The sequence below is a fragment of the Lipotes vexillifer genome, unplaced genomic scaffold (genome assembly GCF_000442215.2).
Source record: "Lipotes vexillifer unplaced genomic scaffold, Lipotes_vexillifer_v1.1 scaffold196, whole genome shotgun sequence".
Lineage (NCBI taxonomy): Eukaryota > Metazoa > Chordata > Mammalia > Artiodactyla > Lipotidae > Lipotes > Lipotes vexillifer.
This window is the reverse complement of record NW_006775077.1, coordinates 887,056-905,424: the sequence shown is the minus strand read 5'-3', so window position 1 is coordinate 905,424 and position 18,369 is coordinate 887,056. Positions and strand designations below refer to the sequence as shown.

Here is an 18,369-nt window from a genome sequence, read left to right as displayed (position 1 = left end):
CGTCTCATGCCCGTCTCTGGGGTCCGCGCTTTTAGCCGCGGCTCGCGCCCGTCTCTGGAGCTCCTTTAAGCAGCGCTCTTAATCCCCTTTCCTCGTGCACCCCCAGACAATGGTCTCTTGCCTCTTAGGCGGTTCCAGACTTTTTCCCGGACTCCCTCCCGGCTATCCGTGGCGCACTAGCCCCCTTTAGGCTGTGTTCACGCCGCCAACCCCAGTCCTCTCCCTGGGATCCGACCTCCGAAACCCGAGCCGCAGCTCCCAGCCCCGCCCGCCCCGGCAGGTGAGCAGAAAAGCCTCTCGGGCTGGTGAGCGCCGGTCGGCGCCGATCCTCTGTGCGGGAGTCTCTCCGCCTTGCCCTCCGCACCCCTGTGCCTGTGCTTTCCTCCGTGGCTCCTAGGCTTCCCCCCTACCCACCCCCGTCTCTGCCAGTGAAGGGGCTTCTAGTGTGTGGAAACTTTTCCTCCTTCACGGCTCCCTCCCACTGGTGCAGGTCCCGTCTCTATTCTGTTTATTCTTTTTTCTTTTGCCCTACCCAGGTACGTGGGGAGTTTCTTGCCTTTTGGAAGGTCTGAGGTCTTCTGCCAGTGTTCAGTGGGTATTCTGTAGGAGCTGTTCCACGTGTAGATGTATTTCTGATGTATTTGTGGGGAGGAAGGTGATCTCTGCGTCTTACTCTTCCGTCATCTTTTTGATTCCCCTTCTTTTTTTAAAAAAAGTAAATTTATTTATTTATTTTTGGCTGTGTTGGGTCTTTGTTGCTGTGCGCGGGCTTTCTCTAGTTTCAGTGAGCGGGGGCTACTCTTCATTGTGACGTGGGGGCTTCTCACTGCGGTGGCTTCTCTTGTTGCGGAGCATGGGCTCTCGGTGTGCAGGCTTCAGTAGTTGTGGCACATGGACTCAGTAGTTGTGGCATGTGGGTTCAGTAGTTGTGACACACGGGCTCAGTAGTTGTGGCTTGTGGGCTCAGTAGTTGTGGCACATGGACTCAGTAGTTGTGGCTTGAGGGCTCAGTAGTTGTGGCTCATGGGGCAGACAGTAGTTGTGGCATGCAGGCTCAGTAGTTGTGGCATGTGGGCTCAGTAGTTGTGGCTCATGGGCTCCGTAGTTGTGGCTCACGGGTTCAGTAGTTGTGGTGCATGGGCTCCGTAGTTGTGGCTTGCAGGCTCTAGAGCGCAGGCTCAGTAGTTGTGGTGTACGGGCTCAGTAGTTGTGGCACACGGGCTTAGTAGTTGTGGCTCATGGGCTCTAGAACGCAGGCTCAGTAGTTGTGGCGTATGGGCTTAGCTGCTCCGCGGCATGTGGGATCCTCCCGTACCAGGGCTTGAACCTGTGTCCCCTGCATTGGTAGGCGGATTCTTAACCGCTACGCCAACAGTGAAGCCTGGGTTCCCTCTTGACTTCTCTGCTTTGCCCGTTTGGAGCTATGCCTTCCTGGTTCCAGTACGTTTGCCACCACTTACCCTGACTGTCCCCTGGTGTCCCATCCCCCAGGGTCTGAGTCCAGCTTGTGTCCTCCGTGTGCCCTCTCTCTAACTTATGGCCTCCGACTGCAGCCTGGTCCCCCAGCGCTGGAGCGGGCCCGTCCCCCAGAGCCCTACTCCAGGCCAGCGGTACCACCTACACATGCTCTCTTCTGCTTCTCATCTCCAGTCTGTTGTTGGGTGTCACCCGTACCCGGTGCTGATGGGCACATCTGGTGTCTCTCTGTGGCGCCGAGGCCCCTGAAGCTTGAGCCCCTCTCATGCAGGCTCCTCTGCCGTCTTCCTCAGCATCCTCCCTGCCCCACTTCACTCCAGCTGCTGGGCCCCACGTGGGCTCCGTCGTGCTCTGCCCAGCTGCAGTCGGATGGCACCCTGCCTCGGGGGCAAACCACACACCCTCCCACGTTCACAACCCAGCAGTGCGGGTGTCAGAGGCCAGACACCGGGCTTCTTGATCGAGTCCATCCGGTACGAGTGGTGTCCATGCTCTAAGTGACTGGCAGAGCCTCGTATTTGCTGCTTGTCCTAAGGAACAAGACACATTTCTGGTAGGAGGGGCCAAGTAGACGTCCCCCAAACGGACCCAGTTTCCCTTCAGTCACCAACTCAGTGACTCGGGAGCAAAGCTGCGTGCCTGGAAGGGCTGCCCAAGGTCAGGGTCCCCGCCGAAGACGTGATGCAGGTGATGTGTCCCCTCATATCTCTGTTCAAATAGTTTGTCCTGCAAAAACAAGGAAACGAAACAAAGCAAATCACCAGGTGTATTGTGGTGAGGGATTGCGGATGACCGTGGTGAAGCTCAGAGTCTCGGGGACTGTGACGCCGCCTCTCCTGTCAGCCGCCGGCGCCCGCGCAGTGGGCCAGACCCGGAGTAGCCACAGCGGCGGCGAAGGAGGACGGCCTGGCTCCCTCTGCAGGGCTGTTCCTGACACTGCAGGGCACCCACCTGGCCGCTCACAGGGTCCACTCTGAGACCCCACTGAGGGACCAGCCACAGGGGATCCCGTGGCCTCCGGGTGGCAGCTTGGGCAGACCAGACTCCTTCCCGCCTGGCAGGGACAGCGGGAAGGGACACCTTCCTGGACCCCAAGGGACAGGAATGGACTCCAGTTCTGGACGGTGCCGCATTCTGAGGCATGCTCCCCCACCCAGAAGGGCAGGTGCGGTGATGTCCCCACGAGCTTTCCTACCCTCAGCCAGGCAGGTGTTTCTGGGAAGCGCTTTATGAGGCTCCTCAGAAGGTCCCCAGGGGGGTCCACGGTGGCCCCAGCTGGAGACTGCATCCCCGCGTTGGCCTCCCTTCCCTGTTCTGCTCCCTGGGGCCCCATTCCCAAATACGCCCCCAGCACACAGGGCTCTGCTTTTGGTAGAAGTGGGCCAGGACCCCTCTACTCCCCAAATGCTCATTATATGAAAATGAGGACGTGATAGGAGGAGTCCTCTTGTGCATCATTGATTGAGGAAAACAAATTCTCCCATTAGCCTTTCCCGGTCTTATCTGAAATTTCAAAGGCTATACAGCGTCATGCGCCTCACCTACTTTTTTGACACTCTCCTTTTACCGCCAGGGAAATTGCCAGTCCCTGAAAGGGATGAGGTTCTCTGGAGAGTTGAAGAGCATAAGCCTCTGAAGAAGGGAGAGAAATGAGAAGGAAGGAAGGCTTCCAGGCAGGCCAGGGGCACGACCAGGAAGCGGGGAGGGGCAAGCCGGAGCCAGGCCGGAAACTTGGCTCAGCAACCAATATGGTGCCCAGAGCCCAGAGGCTTAGAAAGGGGCCTGTCGGGCGCAACAAGGGCTGACCTTCGCTTAAGGCCGTCCACGTGCCCAGTGCTGTGTAAGACTCTTACACACACCATTTACACTTCACAACAACCTCTGAGGGAGGCAGACGGGAAGCAAGGCAAGGACGATCCTTCAACCCGTTGGCTTTTCCAACACGCAGAGCTCAGCGGTCCAGCTCTGGGGGCTGGGCTCTCAGGTCAACCTTGGGCTGTTGACATTAACTGTCTAAAGGGATGGTGATTGTCTCATTCTAGACTTGACTTTTCACTGAAGCTTTTTCATCGTGTTTTATTCGTATTCACTTCTGTTCCTAAACGTGTTCAGCCCAACACCAACACACAAAGTGCAAGGTTGTCACAATCGCCTGGGATAGGCTTGTGATTTTCTACCTACAACTTTGTTGTCTGTTTCAGACCTTAGCTGAGGATAAAGCGAAAGCTTCAATTTCCTTCCTCGTGTGGTGAAATGTCAGAAATATTACTCAACTTTTGTGGACTTCTTAATGTAGCCATTTCCTGTGTCTTAAAGGTAAGTTTCAGGGCTTCCCTGGTGGCATGGTGGTTAAGAATCCGCCTGCCAATGCAGGGGACATGGGTTTGAGCTCTGGTCCGGGAAGATCCTACATGCTGTGGAGCAGCTAAGCCTGCGAGCCACAACTACTGAGCCTGCGCTCTAGAGCCCGCAAGCCACAACTACTGAGCCCACGTGCCACAACTACTGAAGCCCGCGTGCGTAGAGCCCATGCTCCACAACAAGAGAAGCCACCACGAGAAGCCCACACACCACAAAGAAGAGTAGCCCCTGCTCGCCACAACTAGAGAAAGCCGGCATGCAGCAACGAAGACCCAACACAGCCCAAAATTTAAAAATAATAAATAAAATAAATAAATTTATTTAAAAAAGGTAAGTTTCAAAAATCTTTGAATCATAAAAGTGTTAGAACTAGTGAGAACATTTAGCAACCACTTGCTTTATGTTAATAAACTGAGTCTCAAAGAAGTTAGGTGCCTTATACCATGAGTAAATATAAGTCACCATAAGAACTCTGGCCTCCTGTCTCCCATTCATTGGTGTCACTATACAGAATATCTCTTGGAAAGATCTGATATGCAATAGAAAGTTGCATCGTCTTTGCTACACATCATTGGAAATTAAAACTCACCTTTGGTATGGTCAGCATGTCTAAAGTTATGCTATTAACAAGACCTACCTCTGGGAGCAGTAGGTATTGTTACTGTCAACTGAAAGAAGAAACTCACAGCATAAGAGCTGTGAGTTTCAAGTTTTATTCAGGGTCTTACTGAGGACTATAGCCTGGGAGACAGCCTCTCAGGAGCTCTGAGTAAACTGCTCCGAAGATGCTGGGGGAGAGTCCAGTACTTGGGCTCAAGCATCAAATATACATCTTGGTAAAACACTACTTATTGCTAGTCACAAAGAACAGACATCTCAAGTTAATGATTTTAGTGCTTTTCTATATACAGAAAGATGCAAGAATCTGAGTTCATTAAAATTCTTGCTCACATACACTTCTGCCTGTCTAAGGGGCCTGTTTGTCCAAGCACAGAGCATCCTGTTACCATCATTCCCTCCGTCTGAGCCAGAGGATACTGTTGGTCAGCAGCTGTAGTGGGTTAACCCTTGCAGAATTGCACAAAGCTCTCTGTTCTTCTTTGTTTACATTATGTATGTTATGTATGTTAAGATATTGTTATGGACTGAACATGTGTGTCCCCCCAAAATTCATATGTTGAAACCCAACCCCCCGTGTGATGGTGTTAGGAGGTGAGGCCTGTTGGAGATTAGGTCATGAAGGTGGAGCCCTCGTGGTGGGATTAGTGCCCTTGTAAATGAGGCCCCAGAGAGCTCCCTCGCCCTTCTGTCACGTGAGGACACAGCAAGAGGATGGCTGTCTGCAACTCAGAGGAGAGCTTCCCCAGAGCCCGACCACGCTCTCACCTGATCTCAGGCTTTCAGCCTCCGGAGCCATGAGAAATAAATGTCTGCTGTTTATGAGACATGCAGCCTATGGTACTTTGTTATAGCAGCCTGAATGGACTGAGGTATGAAAAAAACTAGGAAATAAATATAATTTAAGTTTGCATGTTGAGTTCCCCAGGCAGATAGTGCTGAATGAATGTTGGTGTGTGTTAAGCCTCCTGCACCATGGGTCATAATAGTCCATCTGTTTGAAAGTAGAGACATCTAACGGAGGCTGCAGCCTATGAGATGTGAGCATCCGTGGATACTATGAGGGTTGTTTAGCTTTAATCGTGTGTCCACAGAAATGATTCTATGTTACTGCTGCTATTTCACTTTAAATGGGAGATTTAAATAATATACCCCAAAATGTTGTATGCATACAACAGGTGGTATAGGAAATAACTTTAGGCAACACCCCAACAAATGTTTTATTTAAATATCTCTGTATTTCATATGTATTAAAATATATTGCACAACACATATTGATTAAAAAACTCGTACCCAAAATAAAGTTAAAACTCAACACCAAGAAAACAAACAGCCCAATTTTTAAAATGGGCAAAGATCTGAATAGTTACCTCATGAAGGAAGATATGCAGATGGCAAGTAAGCATATGAAAAGATGCTCTGAATCATATGTCATTAGAGAATCGCAAATCAAAACAGCAGTGAGATACCAGGACACACCAATCCGGAACACTGACAGCACGAAATGCTGGCGAGGCTGTGGAGCAACAGGAACTCCATTCATTGCTGGTGGGGACGCACAATGGTGCCGCCACTTTGGAAGATGGTTTGGCAGTTCCTTATCAAACTAAATATAGTCTCATCATGTGATCCAGAAAGCACACTCCTTGGTATTTACCCAAAGGAGGTGAAGACTTATGTTCACACAAAAATCTGCATGGATGTTTATAGCAGCTTTATTCATAGTCGTGAAAACTTGGAAACAAACAAGATGTCCTTCAGTAGGTGAATGGATACGTAAACTGTGGTTCATCCAGACAATGGAATGTTACTCAGCACTAAAAAGAAATGAGCTACCAAGCCACAGAAAAGACATGGAGGAATCTTAAATGCACATGGCTAACAGAAAGAAGCCAGTCTGAACAGGATACATACTGCATGATTCTGACTATATGACATTCTGGAAAAGGCAATATAGAGACAGTAAAAAGAGCAGTGTTGGCCAGGGGTTCAAGGCGGGTGGGGAGAGGGTGATTAGGTAGAACACGGAGAAATTTGAGGGCAGTGAAACTATTCTCTGTGATACTGTAATGGTGGATACATAACACACATTTGTTAAAACCCATAGAACTGTACAGAAATGAACATTAAATTATGAAATTTGGTTAATACTAATGTGTCAATATTGGTTCATTAACTGCACCCAATGTAACATACTAATGCAAGGTCTTATTAATAGGAGAAAGTGTGTATATGGGGGGCAGGGTACGTGGGAACTCCCTGTACCAGATGCTCAATTTTTCTGAAAATGTAAAACTGTTCAAAAATCAACTATTCATTTAAAAAACCCTCAGGTGCTCACCTCGGCAGCACATAGACTAAAACTGGAACAATACAGAGAAGATTAGCATGGCCCCTGAGTAAGGATGACACGCAAATTCCTGAAGCGTTCCATATTAAAAAAAAAAAAACTCAGAGTTGTTGCTCAATGAATATCGTTATTATAAGCGTCCAGTATGTGCCAATCACCGCTTCAGCGCTGGAGGTCTGGCCTGTATCGTATGTAAATGGCCCGGGTCTGCGCTGCGGCGGGGAGGGTGCAGGCGGCGCTATCTGCCACCAGGTGGCGCTCCTCCTCCCCGACTCTGTCTCATTTCTTCATTTTCTCTGTTCTGCTCCTGTCTTTTCCTTCTTTCCCTTCCCGTGTGTACACTGTCATCCCTGGATCTAGTCACCTGGGGATGGAACCCAGCCCCGCCGTTTCCACGACGGCGGCCTCCACCTTGGCGGGGGGCGCGGGGAGCTCCGGTGCCCCGGGCGGCACGTCGCAGCCTCTGGGTCCCGGCGCGGGTGGAAAGTGATGGTGACCGGCCAGGGCGCTGGGTGAGCGCGCGAGCCTGCTCCACCTGCATCAGTCCCGGGCCCGGGTCCCTTTCCCTGCCCCTCCCACGCCGCCTCTGCCTGTGTGATGAATCTCCAGACCCTGCAGCTCACCCGCTGAGACCCGGCCTCGCCCCCGGCTCCCCAGCCCGGGGTGGGGCGTTCACACCTGGACCACCCCAGCCTCAGATCCCCAGCCTCACTCGCCTTGCCTCCCCTCAGATCTCTCCGCCTGGGGAAGCGGGTTCGACAATCCAAAACCTAGCGGGAGAGACCGGACAGCATCAAAGTGATTGTGTGACTGTGTGGCTGGGGGCGGGGTGGGGACGACGCGCTGGATGCGACAGAGGGAGGGCAACCACCGGGCCCAGAGAGGGGACGCCCGGGTCAGGTCACCGCAGCGCGGGGGACACAGGCTCGGAGCTGGGGAGGGGTCTCCCGGGGGAATTAGAAAGGATCACGATGAACAACTTGGATTCTTCTTGCGTTAGGGAAAAAGGCTGGTCCACGAAATTATGTTAGAATTAAAACTTGCATTTCTCAAATGACAAACCAAAATGGGCCACAGAATAGAAAGACGTTTATAACACATTTATCTGATAAAATATTAGTATTCAGAATATATAAAGAATTACTATAGATCTTATAGTAAAAAACATAAACCTAATGCTTAAAATAGGCAAAAATAAAAAGGCAAATCAGTGAAGAGGAAAAACAAGGGAAGAAAAGTTCAACCTCACTAGAAATTAGGAAAACTCAAATGAGACCCCACAGGTTGACAAAAATTAAGACGGCTGGTCATACCAGACGGTGATGAGGGTGTTTTCAGACACTGCTGGTAAGAATGTAGATTATTACAATCACACTGGAAAATCATTTTAAATCTCAGTAACTCCGCTCCTACAACCCAGCATACTTATGTCCACATGTATAAGAATGTTCAGAGCAATTTTATTTGTAATAAGAAAAAGAGAAATAGCCTAAATTTCACCAACAGAATAGATAAGAAAATTTAATATAGTTATATAACAGAACTGTTTACAGCAGTGAAAATGAACAAGATACATATCACAATATAGAAAGAGAAAATAGATGCATAAAGATACATACATTCACAGGCACTGGGGCTGGCTGTGTTTAGGACTCAGGGCAAATGGGGTGGGACGTGCCCTCCCTTTACACGTGGCTGGTTCTGTGGGCCTGGCCTCCCAGAGAGGGGCTGCCACTGAGCCACATGGTGAAGCTGAGCTCTGAGTTTGCTAGTGAATCATGAGTACATTTTCGTTTTTCTTAACAGCCCAGAGTAATAACGCTCACACCTGTGATCAGTGGGCAAGCAGGACACCCCGACCCCTGATCCCTGGAAGTGTCCTGCTCAAGGGCCACTGACTTTAAACTGTTATGCAACAGACTCTCCCTGGGGGGGGAAAAAAATAGTGTTTGATGGTTTTTGGTTGAAGCACAGAGCAGTCACAGAGTTAAAACTGCTCGGGACCTCAGAGAGACACTAGTTCAGCTTTCTCATTTTACAGCCTGAGACCTGGAAAGGTAAGGCGATTTTCCTGGGCTCACACAGCCTGACACCTCTGTTTTCTGTCAGCAACTCTGAGGAATCTATGGGAGAAAACGTGTTGGAAGTTTTAAAGCAGTTGTTCTTTCTTCTGGTGTCTTAAAGTCAGTCTCCTCACTGATGGCAAACTTGATTTTTCCCGCTGTTCCACCCCATCACTGCTGATCAGGACCCACATCCGCTTTCCTTATTATCCAAGACACTCTCTCCCTGCACACATCGTTTGCTTCCTTACTTGAGTGATGTTTGAATGACGTCATCCCTTACTGCACATCAGCTGATTGTGCTTTTTGAAATCATGTTCTTGGTGGCTCCTGAGTTTACCCCTAACCCCTGCCCCCGGTCGCTTTCTTGCTTGTGCTCACGCCATCCCGTCTGTGTGGGCCTGTGCCTGTTTTCTTGGGCTACTGAGTGCTTCTTGAGAAAGTCGTGAGACAGGCTGATTGGTGTTACTACAGTTCTAGCTTATACCTAGTAACCATTTTATTTATCTACTTATCATAAGTTATTATTTCTATTAGCATGTTATTTCAAATTTCTTAGGTGCCAAACTATACACCTAGTAACCATTTTATTTAGTTATCATAAGTTATTATTTCTATTATCATATTATTTCAATTTTCTTAGGTGCCAAGCTAAGTCGGTTTACTTCTGAAAGTACTCCAGGCAGTTTCAGCTTCAGGCAGATTTCAGAGTCTAGTTCAGTTTGGAATCTGTGGATTCAAGCAACTCTGGAGTGAACTCAGATTCCCACGCCCAGATCTCAGCTTCTCGAACGGCGAGGTATGTACTTTAATTTGCTTGTCTGGTACGGGAAAGAGCACAGGACTCTAGATACCTAGAGACCTGCTTTCCAATCTGAACTCCAAGACCTACTGTGTGACCTTAGGCAAGTTATTTAACCTCTTTTGAGAGAGTCTTGTAAAATGGGAGTCTACACTTCTATTCCTGGGACAACTGAAAGAGATTAAACGTGTAAATGTGCCTGGTGGCAAATTAATACCCAATGGTTTTGCTCGCATCTTCATTTTAACTTGAAAACTGGCTGCTGGTATTTAATTCTTGACAGATGAGAAACAAACAACAACAAATCAAAAAACCTAAACATTATTTCTATGACTTGAAAACTGTGCTAATGCTAAACTCTTCCGTAAAATTCAAGAGGAAGGAATACCTCACAATTCAATCTATGAGACCAGTGTTACTCTGATAGTAAGACCAGAAAAACACATTACAAGGAAAACTACAGACTAATAACTCTCATGAACATAGATGTGAAAGTTCTTAACAAAATTTTAGCAAATCAAACATTCATTCATGATAGAAACCCTCACCATCGAGGGAAAGAAGGGAATGTCCTCAACTATAAAAAACCTATAGCAAAAATATAATTAATGGGGAAAGACTGAATTCTTTCTAATATGAAAGAGGAAAAAAAAATTTGCTGTTATCGTGTCTATCCATTAGTACTAGAACTATTATTAGAGGTTCTAGCCAGTGCAACAAAGCAAGAAAAATAAAAAAAGGCTATAAGCAAAAAAGTAATAGAACAGAACAGAATTTAAAATAGACCAATACATATATGTATCATTTAATTTTAAACAGTGTTGGCATGGCATTTCAATGGAGAAATGATAATCTTTTAAATAAAAGGTGCTGGAACAACTGGATAGTATACTGAAAAAAATAAAACTCAACCCTTACCTCATACCATATATAAAAATTAATTCAAGATAAAAATAAGAGCTAAAACTTCCAGAAGAAAACATAGAAAATCTTAGTGACTTTGGCAAAGTTTCTTAAAAATGATAAAAGTCATGGAACAACTGGTAGTTTAGACTTCAAAAAAATAAAAACTTATGCTATTCAAAAAACACTTATGGAAATAAAAAGGCAAGGCTCATACTAGGAGAAAATATTGCAAAACATATATCTGACAAATAAATTATATTCAGAATATTAAAAAAACTCTACAATTTAATAATAAGATGACAATCCAATTAAAAATGGGCAAAAGATTTGAACAGACAATACATCAAGGACAATACACGGACAGCAAAGAAGCAGATGGAAAGATGCTCAACATAATTAGTTATTAAAGAAAGGCAAATTAAAACCACAATGAGATACCATTACACACCCACTAGAAAGAGTAAAATTCAAAAGGCTGACCATTCCAAGTGCTGGTGAGGAAGTGAACCAACTGGAAGGTCATGCATTGTGGGTAGAAATGTAAGACAGTACAACCACTTTGGAAAACAGTTCAGTAGCTTCTAGAAAAAGATATGACTACCATATCACCCTGCCATGCCACTCCTAGGTATCTACCCCAAGAGAAATGAAAAGTATATGTCCATGCCGAGACTTGACACAAATATTCACAGCAGTTTTATCTGCAGTCAGGGCACGTATAAGGGCAAGGCAAGTGGGACATTTGCACAAACCTGACAGCGAGCACCTCCTTAAGTTTGCACACAAGGTGCCCTGCTTCTCTCACCCTAGTCCGGATCCTGTTTATAACAGTCAAAACGTGCAAACAATCTAAACCGCCATCTAAGGTGGGTGGTTAGAGAAGCCGTGGTCCCTCCACACACCGAAACGCTATTCCGTGCTTATTTCAACAGTGCGAAAAATGGGACAATACAGAGAAGATGGGCATAGTCCCCACACGGGGACGACTGCAATTTTGTGAAGCATTCCGTATTTTTATAAAATAAATAAGTCCTAGGAATATAATGTAACCATAGTTACTAATGGTAACTATAGTTAGTAATACTGTATTGTATATCTGAAAGTTGCTAATAGATCTTAAAAGTTCTCGGCATGAGGAAAAAACTGTAACTGTGTGTGGTGATGGATGTTAACTAGACTTACTGTGATCATTTCACAATATTTACAATTATCAAATCATTATGTCACACACCTGAAACTAATACAATGTTTTATGTCAATCATATCTCAAAACAAAAAGAAATAATATCCAGCAATAAAAAGTAATCAATTATTGATTCATGCAACAACATGGATAAATTTCAAAACAATTTTTCTGAGTGAAAGAAGTTAGACAAAAAGAATACATATTGTGTGAATTCCATTTATACAAAATTTTAGAAAATGCAATTAATCTGTAGTGACAAAAAGAAGATCAGTGGGTGCCAGGGAAATAAGTAGGAAGTAGGGGGAAGGAAGGAATACAAAGGGGAATAAGGAAGTCTCAGGGGTGATAGGACATATTCACACCTTGATTGTGCTGATGGTTTCACAGCTGTACGTGTCAAACTTACTAAACTTTCCCCTTCAGTATGTGAAGTTTATTCTATGTAAATTACATCTCAATAAAGCTGTAAAAATAAAATGAGGCACAATAAAAACTTAAAGACATTAATCCTTATTGGATCCTGACTGGGAAAACAAACTTCAGGGCCAATTGGGAGCATCTGAATATGGACTAGGTATTAACCATTTTAGGAGATTATTGGTAATTTCTGTAGGTATAATAATGGTATTGTGGATATGTAAGAAAATTCCAGTGTTCTCAGGAGATACATGCTGAACTATTTAGGGGTAAAATGGGATGTCTACAACTTACTTAAAATAGTTTGGAAAAAAAGAAAGAAAAAAATAAATAGATAAAGCAAATATGGCAAAAAAGTAAGACGCTTGAATCTAGGTGTCAGTATACAGGTGTTCATTTGACTATTCTTTCAACTTTTTGAAAGGCTGGTTTGATAATTTTCTCATTAAAAAGCTGGAAAAATTTACCAAATGGATTTGAAAAAGAACCAAATTACAAGAGATACAACAGAAAACAACTGAATTATCAAACTCAATGAATAGGTTTAACTGAAGACCTGGCGGAAGATAAAATCAGTGAACTGCAAAATAAATCTTAAAAAAGTATCCATAATGCACTACAGAGAGAGAGAGAGGCAGGAAATATGAAAGAAAAGTTAAGAAACATGGCAAATAAAATGAGAAGGCCTATCATAAATCTGGTTGGGATTCCAGGAGAAAGAGAAATCTCACTTATACTTTTCAATGAATTCTTGAAAGCGTATATAAAAAGAATCCATACTTAGGCATACCATGATGAATCTGCATGACACGAATGGCTGAGAGAGGCCTTAAAAACTTCCAGTGAAGATGATAACCTCCAAAGAACAAAGACTGATAAGACTCTTCATCACCCATGACAGAAGCCAAGCTAAAAAATGGAACACTGTCAGTGGACTGAAAGAAAATGACTGTCAACCGAGAATAATTTAACCATAAAAAGTACTTTTAAGAATGAGGGCAGGGCTTCCCTGGTGGCGCAGTGGTTGAGAGTCCGCCTGCCGATGCAGGGGACGCAGGTTCGTGCCCCGATCCGGGAGGATCCCACATGCCGCGGAGCGGCTGGGCCCGTGAGCCATGGACGCTGAGCCTGCGCGTCCGGAGCTTGTGTTCCACAATGCGAGAAACCACAACAGTGAGAGGCCCGCGTACAGCAAAAACAACAACAACAACAACAAAAGAAAAACACTTTACACAGATTTATTAGACAAATGTATTATTCTTCTTTAAAAAAGAAGACACAGGTATAGAGAACAAACTAGTGGTTGGGAAAGAGATAGCAGATGAAGGTCAGAGATACAAGGAATGTGGAGGACAAAAAATTGGAACATGGAGGTATATTTAGACAAATCAGACTAAATAAAATAATATAATAATATCTTTTGAAGCTTAAAAGTAGAATTAAAACACAGAACTACATGGTATATAACTTAGGAGAAGGGTAAAGATATTTATTAACATTCAACTTTTATAAGTATTACCTTGAAGTTTCTAGGGTTCCCTTACAGAATACAGCATATAACTTTCAAATTAGAAAGGAGAAAAAGTAGAACGAGAAAAAAAATGTCAATCCAAAAGAAGGCAAGACAGTAGAGAAAAGTAAACTTAGATGATGGAACAAATTGAAAGCAAAAAATAAAATAACAGGCACAAATATTTTTCATACTGTATTTAAAAAATCAACACCAGAAGGCAAGAACAAGACTGCTCATAGCAGCATATGTTCATTTAAAAACAAAACCATGTGACCCAGCAATGCCACTCCTGGGCAGATACCTGGAGAAAACCATAATTCCAAAAGACACATGCACCCCAATGTTCACTGCAGCACTATTTACAATAGCCAGGACATGGAAGCAACCTAAATGTCCATCAACTGAGGAATGGATAAAGAAGATGTGGTGTGTGTATATATATATATATATATATATATATATATACATACATACATATATGCACAATGGAATATTACTCAGCCATAAAAAAGAGCAAAATAATGCCATTTGCAGCAACATGGATGGACCTAGAGATTGTCCTACTGAGTGAGTCAGCCAGACAGAGAAAGACAAATACATGATATCGCTTATATGTGGCATCTAAAGAAATGGTACAGATGAACTTATTTACAAAACAGAAATAGAGTCACAGATGTAGGAAACAAACTTATGGTTACCAGGGGATGGGGGGGAGGGATAAATTGGGAGATTGGGACTGACATATACACACTACTATATATAAAATAGATAACTAATAAGAACCTGCTGTATAGCACAGGGAACTCTACTCAATACTCTGTAATGGCCTATATGGGAAAAGAATCTAAAAAAGAGTGGATGTATATATAACTGATTCACTTTGCTGTATACCTGAAACTAACACAACACTGCAAACTCTACTCCAGTAAAAATTAAAGCCAAAACAAAACAGAACTTGACATAACCCAAAAGTCCATCATGGACTGAATGAATACTTTATGGCATAGTCTTACAATGAAATACAACAGTGAAAATTAATGAACTGCAGCTATATGCATCAGCATCATTGAATCTCACAAACACAATATTGAGCAAAGAAGCAAGAAGCAGAATTTGGAAGAACTTTAAGAAAAAGTTCCAAAGCTGGGCCAACTGACGAATACTTCATTTATTTAAAGACATCTAAATAGACTGTATAACTGTAAAGGCAAGGGGATGATTATTATAGTATCAGGAGAGCAGGTATCTCTAGGGGGAGGACATTCTCAGTCAGGGTCACATATGGAGATTCCGCGGTGTTGGTCCTGTTTTCTAGCTGTGCCCTGTGTAGTGATTCTGGGGAGGATATGTTTTATGCCCCCTTTTTAAATGTCTGATATAGTTAACAACTTCGAATGAAAGGAGGAAAAGAGCAGTCCTCCATGGAACCCTCTGACACACCCAGGAGGGTGAGTATATAAAACCAACCTATATACAACCTACCAAGGTTGAATCATGAAGAAACAGAAAATTTGGATAAACAGATAGTGAGTAAGGAGATTGAAACAGTAATCAAGAAGCTCCCACCAAAGAAAAGCCCAAGACTAGATGGTTTCACCAGTAAATTCTACCAAACATTTAAAGCAGAATTAACACCAATCCTTCTCAAACCCTTTCAAAAACTGAAGAGAGAACACTCCCAAACTCATTTTACAAGGCCAGAATTATCCTGATACCAAAGCCAGATAAAGACACAGCAATAAAAAGAAAACTATAGGCCAATACCTCTCATAAACATGGATGCAAACATTTTCAACAAAATATCAGCAAACTGATTTCAACAGCACATTAAGAGGCTCATACACCATGATCAAGTAGAATTATTCCTGGGAAGCAATGGAAAACAATAAATGTGATATACCACATTAATAGATAGAAATCATATGTTCATTTCAATAGATGCTCAAAATGCACTTCACAAGATTCAACATCCTTTCGTGATAGAAACTCTCAACAAATTGTGTAGAGAATGAATGTACCTCAACATAATAAAGGCCATATATGACAAAACCACAGCCAACATCTTACTCATGGTGAAATGTTCAAAGCTTTCCCACTATGACTAGGTACAAGACAAGGGTGCCCACTCTCACTTCTATTCAGCATTGCACTGGAAAGTCCTAGCCAGAACAATAGGCAAGAAAAAGAAAGAAAAGTCATCCAGATCAGAAGGGAAGAAGTAAAAATGTCTCTGCAGGTATGTGTAGGTATTACATGTATGATGAAAAAAGAAACCTATAAAACTACATAGCGGGTACAGTGATAGAGGTGCAGCTCTCTTTCATGGATAAAGTGAGAATCTTGTAACTAATCATGTCTACTTTTCTGTTTGGGCTAAGAAACCTGGAGTTTGATTTTCTATTTGCCTTTTATAAGCATTTTATTAGTTTGGGTGCTTACTCACTTTTTCTGTTTTTTCCATTGTCCTGATTTCCTGTTTTTCCCGATATAAATTGCTTCAAATCCTTTTCAGAACAAAATAGGGTATACATTCACAAACACATCACCATCATCCAAATTGATTTATAAATGACAAAGGATCATTATCTGCCTCCAATCTATTTTCTCAGCCTTACAAGGTACTCCAGCCCTAACATGCATATGGTAGTACTGTCATTTTTATTTTTTTTACTATTTTTTTTTTTTTGCGTTATGCGGGCCTCTCACCTCTGTGGCCTCTCCCGTTGCGGAGCACAGGCTCCAGACGCGCAGGCTCAGTGGCCATGGCTCACGGGCCCAGCCGCTCCGCGGCATGTGGGATCTTCCCGGACCGGGGCACGAACCCGCGTCCCCTGCATCGGCAGGCGGACTCTCAACCACTGCGCCACCAGGGAAGCCCTTGTCATATTTTGTCTAAACTTAATGTAGACTACTGCTTTGATGCAACTAGGAGCATGGGATTAACAGGTAAACAGATTTGGTTTGCGTCTTGGATTTGCTTACAGGCTATGTAGCCTTAAGCAAATTACTTAACCTCTCTGAATCTCATTCCTAAAGGAGTACCTTGAAGGAATGTTGTACGGATTAGAAGTATTTTATGTGAGGCACTAAAACATACTAAGAAGTTAAAGAACAGGAAGTGCTCATTGCTAAACCTCATCTGCCATTCACTGGCTGCCTGATGTCAGGAGGTTGGATAACCTGAGCGTGTTTAGTTTTTTCAGGAATTGGATGTGTGTATATAAAACCCCTGACAGATAAGACGCTTCGTTTTAGTTTTTCCTTCTTTACCCTGTTGCCTCCACGTATAAAACCCTTTACCACCTGTTAGCACCCAGCCACTTACTAAGTTTCAGTTAAGAGAGGGGTCTTTTGTATTTACTTTTCTAACTACAATTAATCTTGTCCTTCTCAAGGTTCTCTGTGGATTTTTGACTAGTCTTGTGTTTCTTGCCCCATGGTTCCAAGTTTTTCGGGGGGACAGATTGTCTTGTTAACCTTTGTATTCCCTCACAATACCCTGCGTGTAGTTGGTGGTCATTATTTATGGCTTTGCATTAATTCTTCGGAGGAGACTAAGACGATGTTAGACTTTCTTCTGGCTTTGCTTGACCTCACCTAACACTCTGCCGTCATGTTCCTGTTCGGGTTTTGGGTTAAGTCAGTATGGGCAACAACAACAAAAATAACAGATGGACACATTTGAAATTGTAAATTTTAATGCATTACATCAGTTGATAGGAACAGAAGTGACTTCTGGGTGGGTCCTCCTCAGTCCAAGGTCGATGTTTTGGGTAAATTTAGGCTCCCAGTCTTTTTGCCCCTGTGGTTTTCACAGGGGTGCTCTCAGAGGCCTTCCGGAAGCAACCTGGGGAGATGGAGTGCTCAGTTTTCCTGGAATTACACGAGCATATATACACACAGGACGCAGACTACGCACGCGGCACAGGAAGGACCCGTAGCTGGGTTTTCTTTTACCTGACTCCACCTGGAAAGCTTCTCACCACCTCTGCCCGCGTTACAAGGACACCTTTCCTACTTACTTTCCCGACGGCCTTACCGGCTGCGTTGACTTCGGCTGCCCAACACCTCGGGAGGCGCCGCCGCTAGGTGACCGCGGCCGCTCGCCCTCCGTCCGCCCAGGCCCGAACGGCCGACCGCGCATGCGCACGGCGCCGCTCCCAGCCCCCACCGCGCGCCCGCGCCCAACGCCCCGAACACTGCCCGCCGGGCCATGGAACCCGCCGAAGTTGGCGCGGTTCGAGCTCTCCCGTTCGCTCGCTTGGTTGCCTTCCCCCCGTGAGGCCCGCGGGCGCTCGGCCGGGACCCGGCGTCCCCTCGAGCCGCTCCGCCCGCCTCCGCCGCTCGGCCGGGTGCGCGCCGCGCCCCCGCGTCCGGTCCCCGCGCGTGCGCGCTCCGCCGAGTGTATGTGTGTGAGTGTGTGTGCGGCCGAGGGGTGGGCCGCCGCCGCCGACGATGCCGCGGGGCCGCCCCCCGAAGCCCAAGGAGAGCAAGGCGCGCGGCGACACCGGTAAGCGGCCCCGGCCCGGCCGCGCTGTGCCGCTCCGCGCGAATATAGTCCCCCGAAGCGGCGCGGTGGGCGCCAGGAGCGGGCCCGGCCGGGGGCGGCGGAGCTGGCTGGGGTTGGGGGCCGGGGGCCGGGCCCGGGCCGGGGTGGGTGCTCCGCCGCCGCCACCG

At 45.4% G+C, this 18,369-nt stretch overlaps 1 protein-coding gene across 1 annotated transcript in view; it reads left to right on the top strand.

The window, feature by feature from the left end:
• The first annotated feature begins 18,147 nt into the window (after positions 1–18,147).
• Positions 18,148–18,369, top strand: part of ZNF236 (zinc finger protein 236) — a 93,513-nt gene continuing 93,291 nt past the window's right edge. The window contains exon 1 of the mRNA XM_007449674.1: positions 18,148–18,345. Coding sequence (XP_007449736.1) covers positions 18,148–18,345 — 198 coding nt within the window. The remainder of the gene's footprint in view (positions 18,346–18,369) is intronic.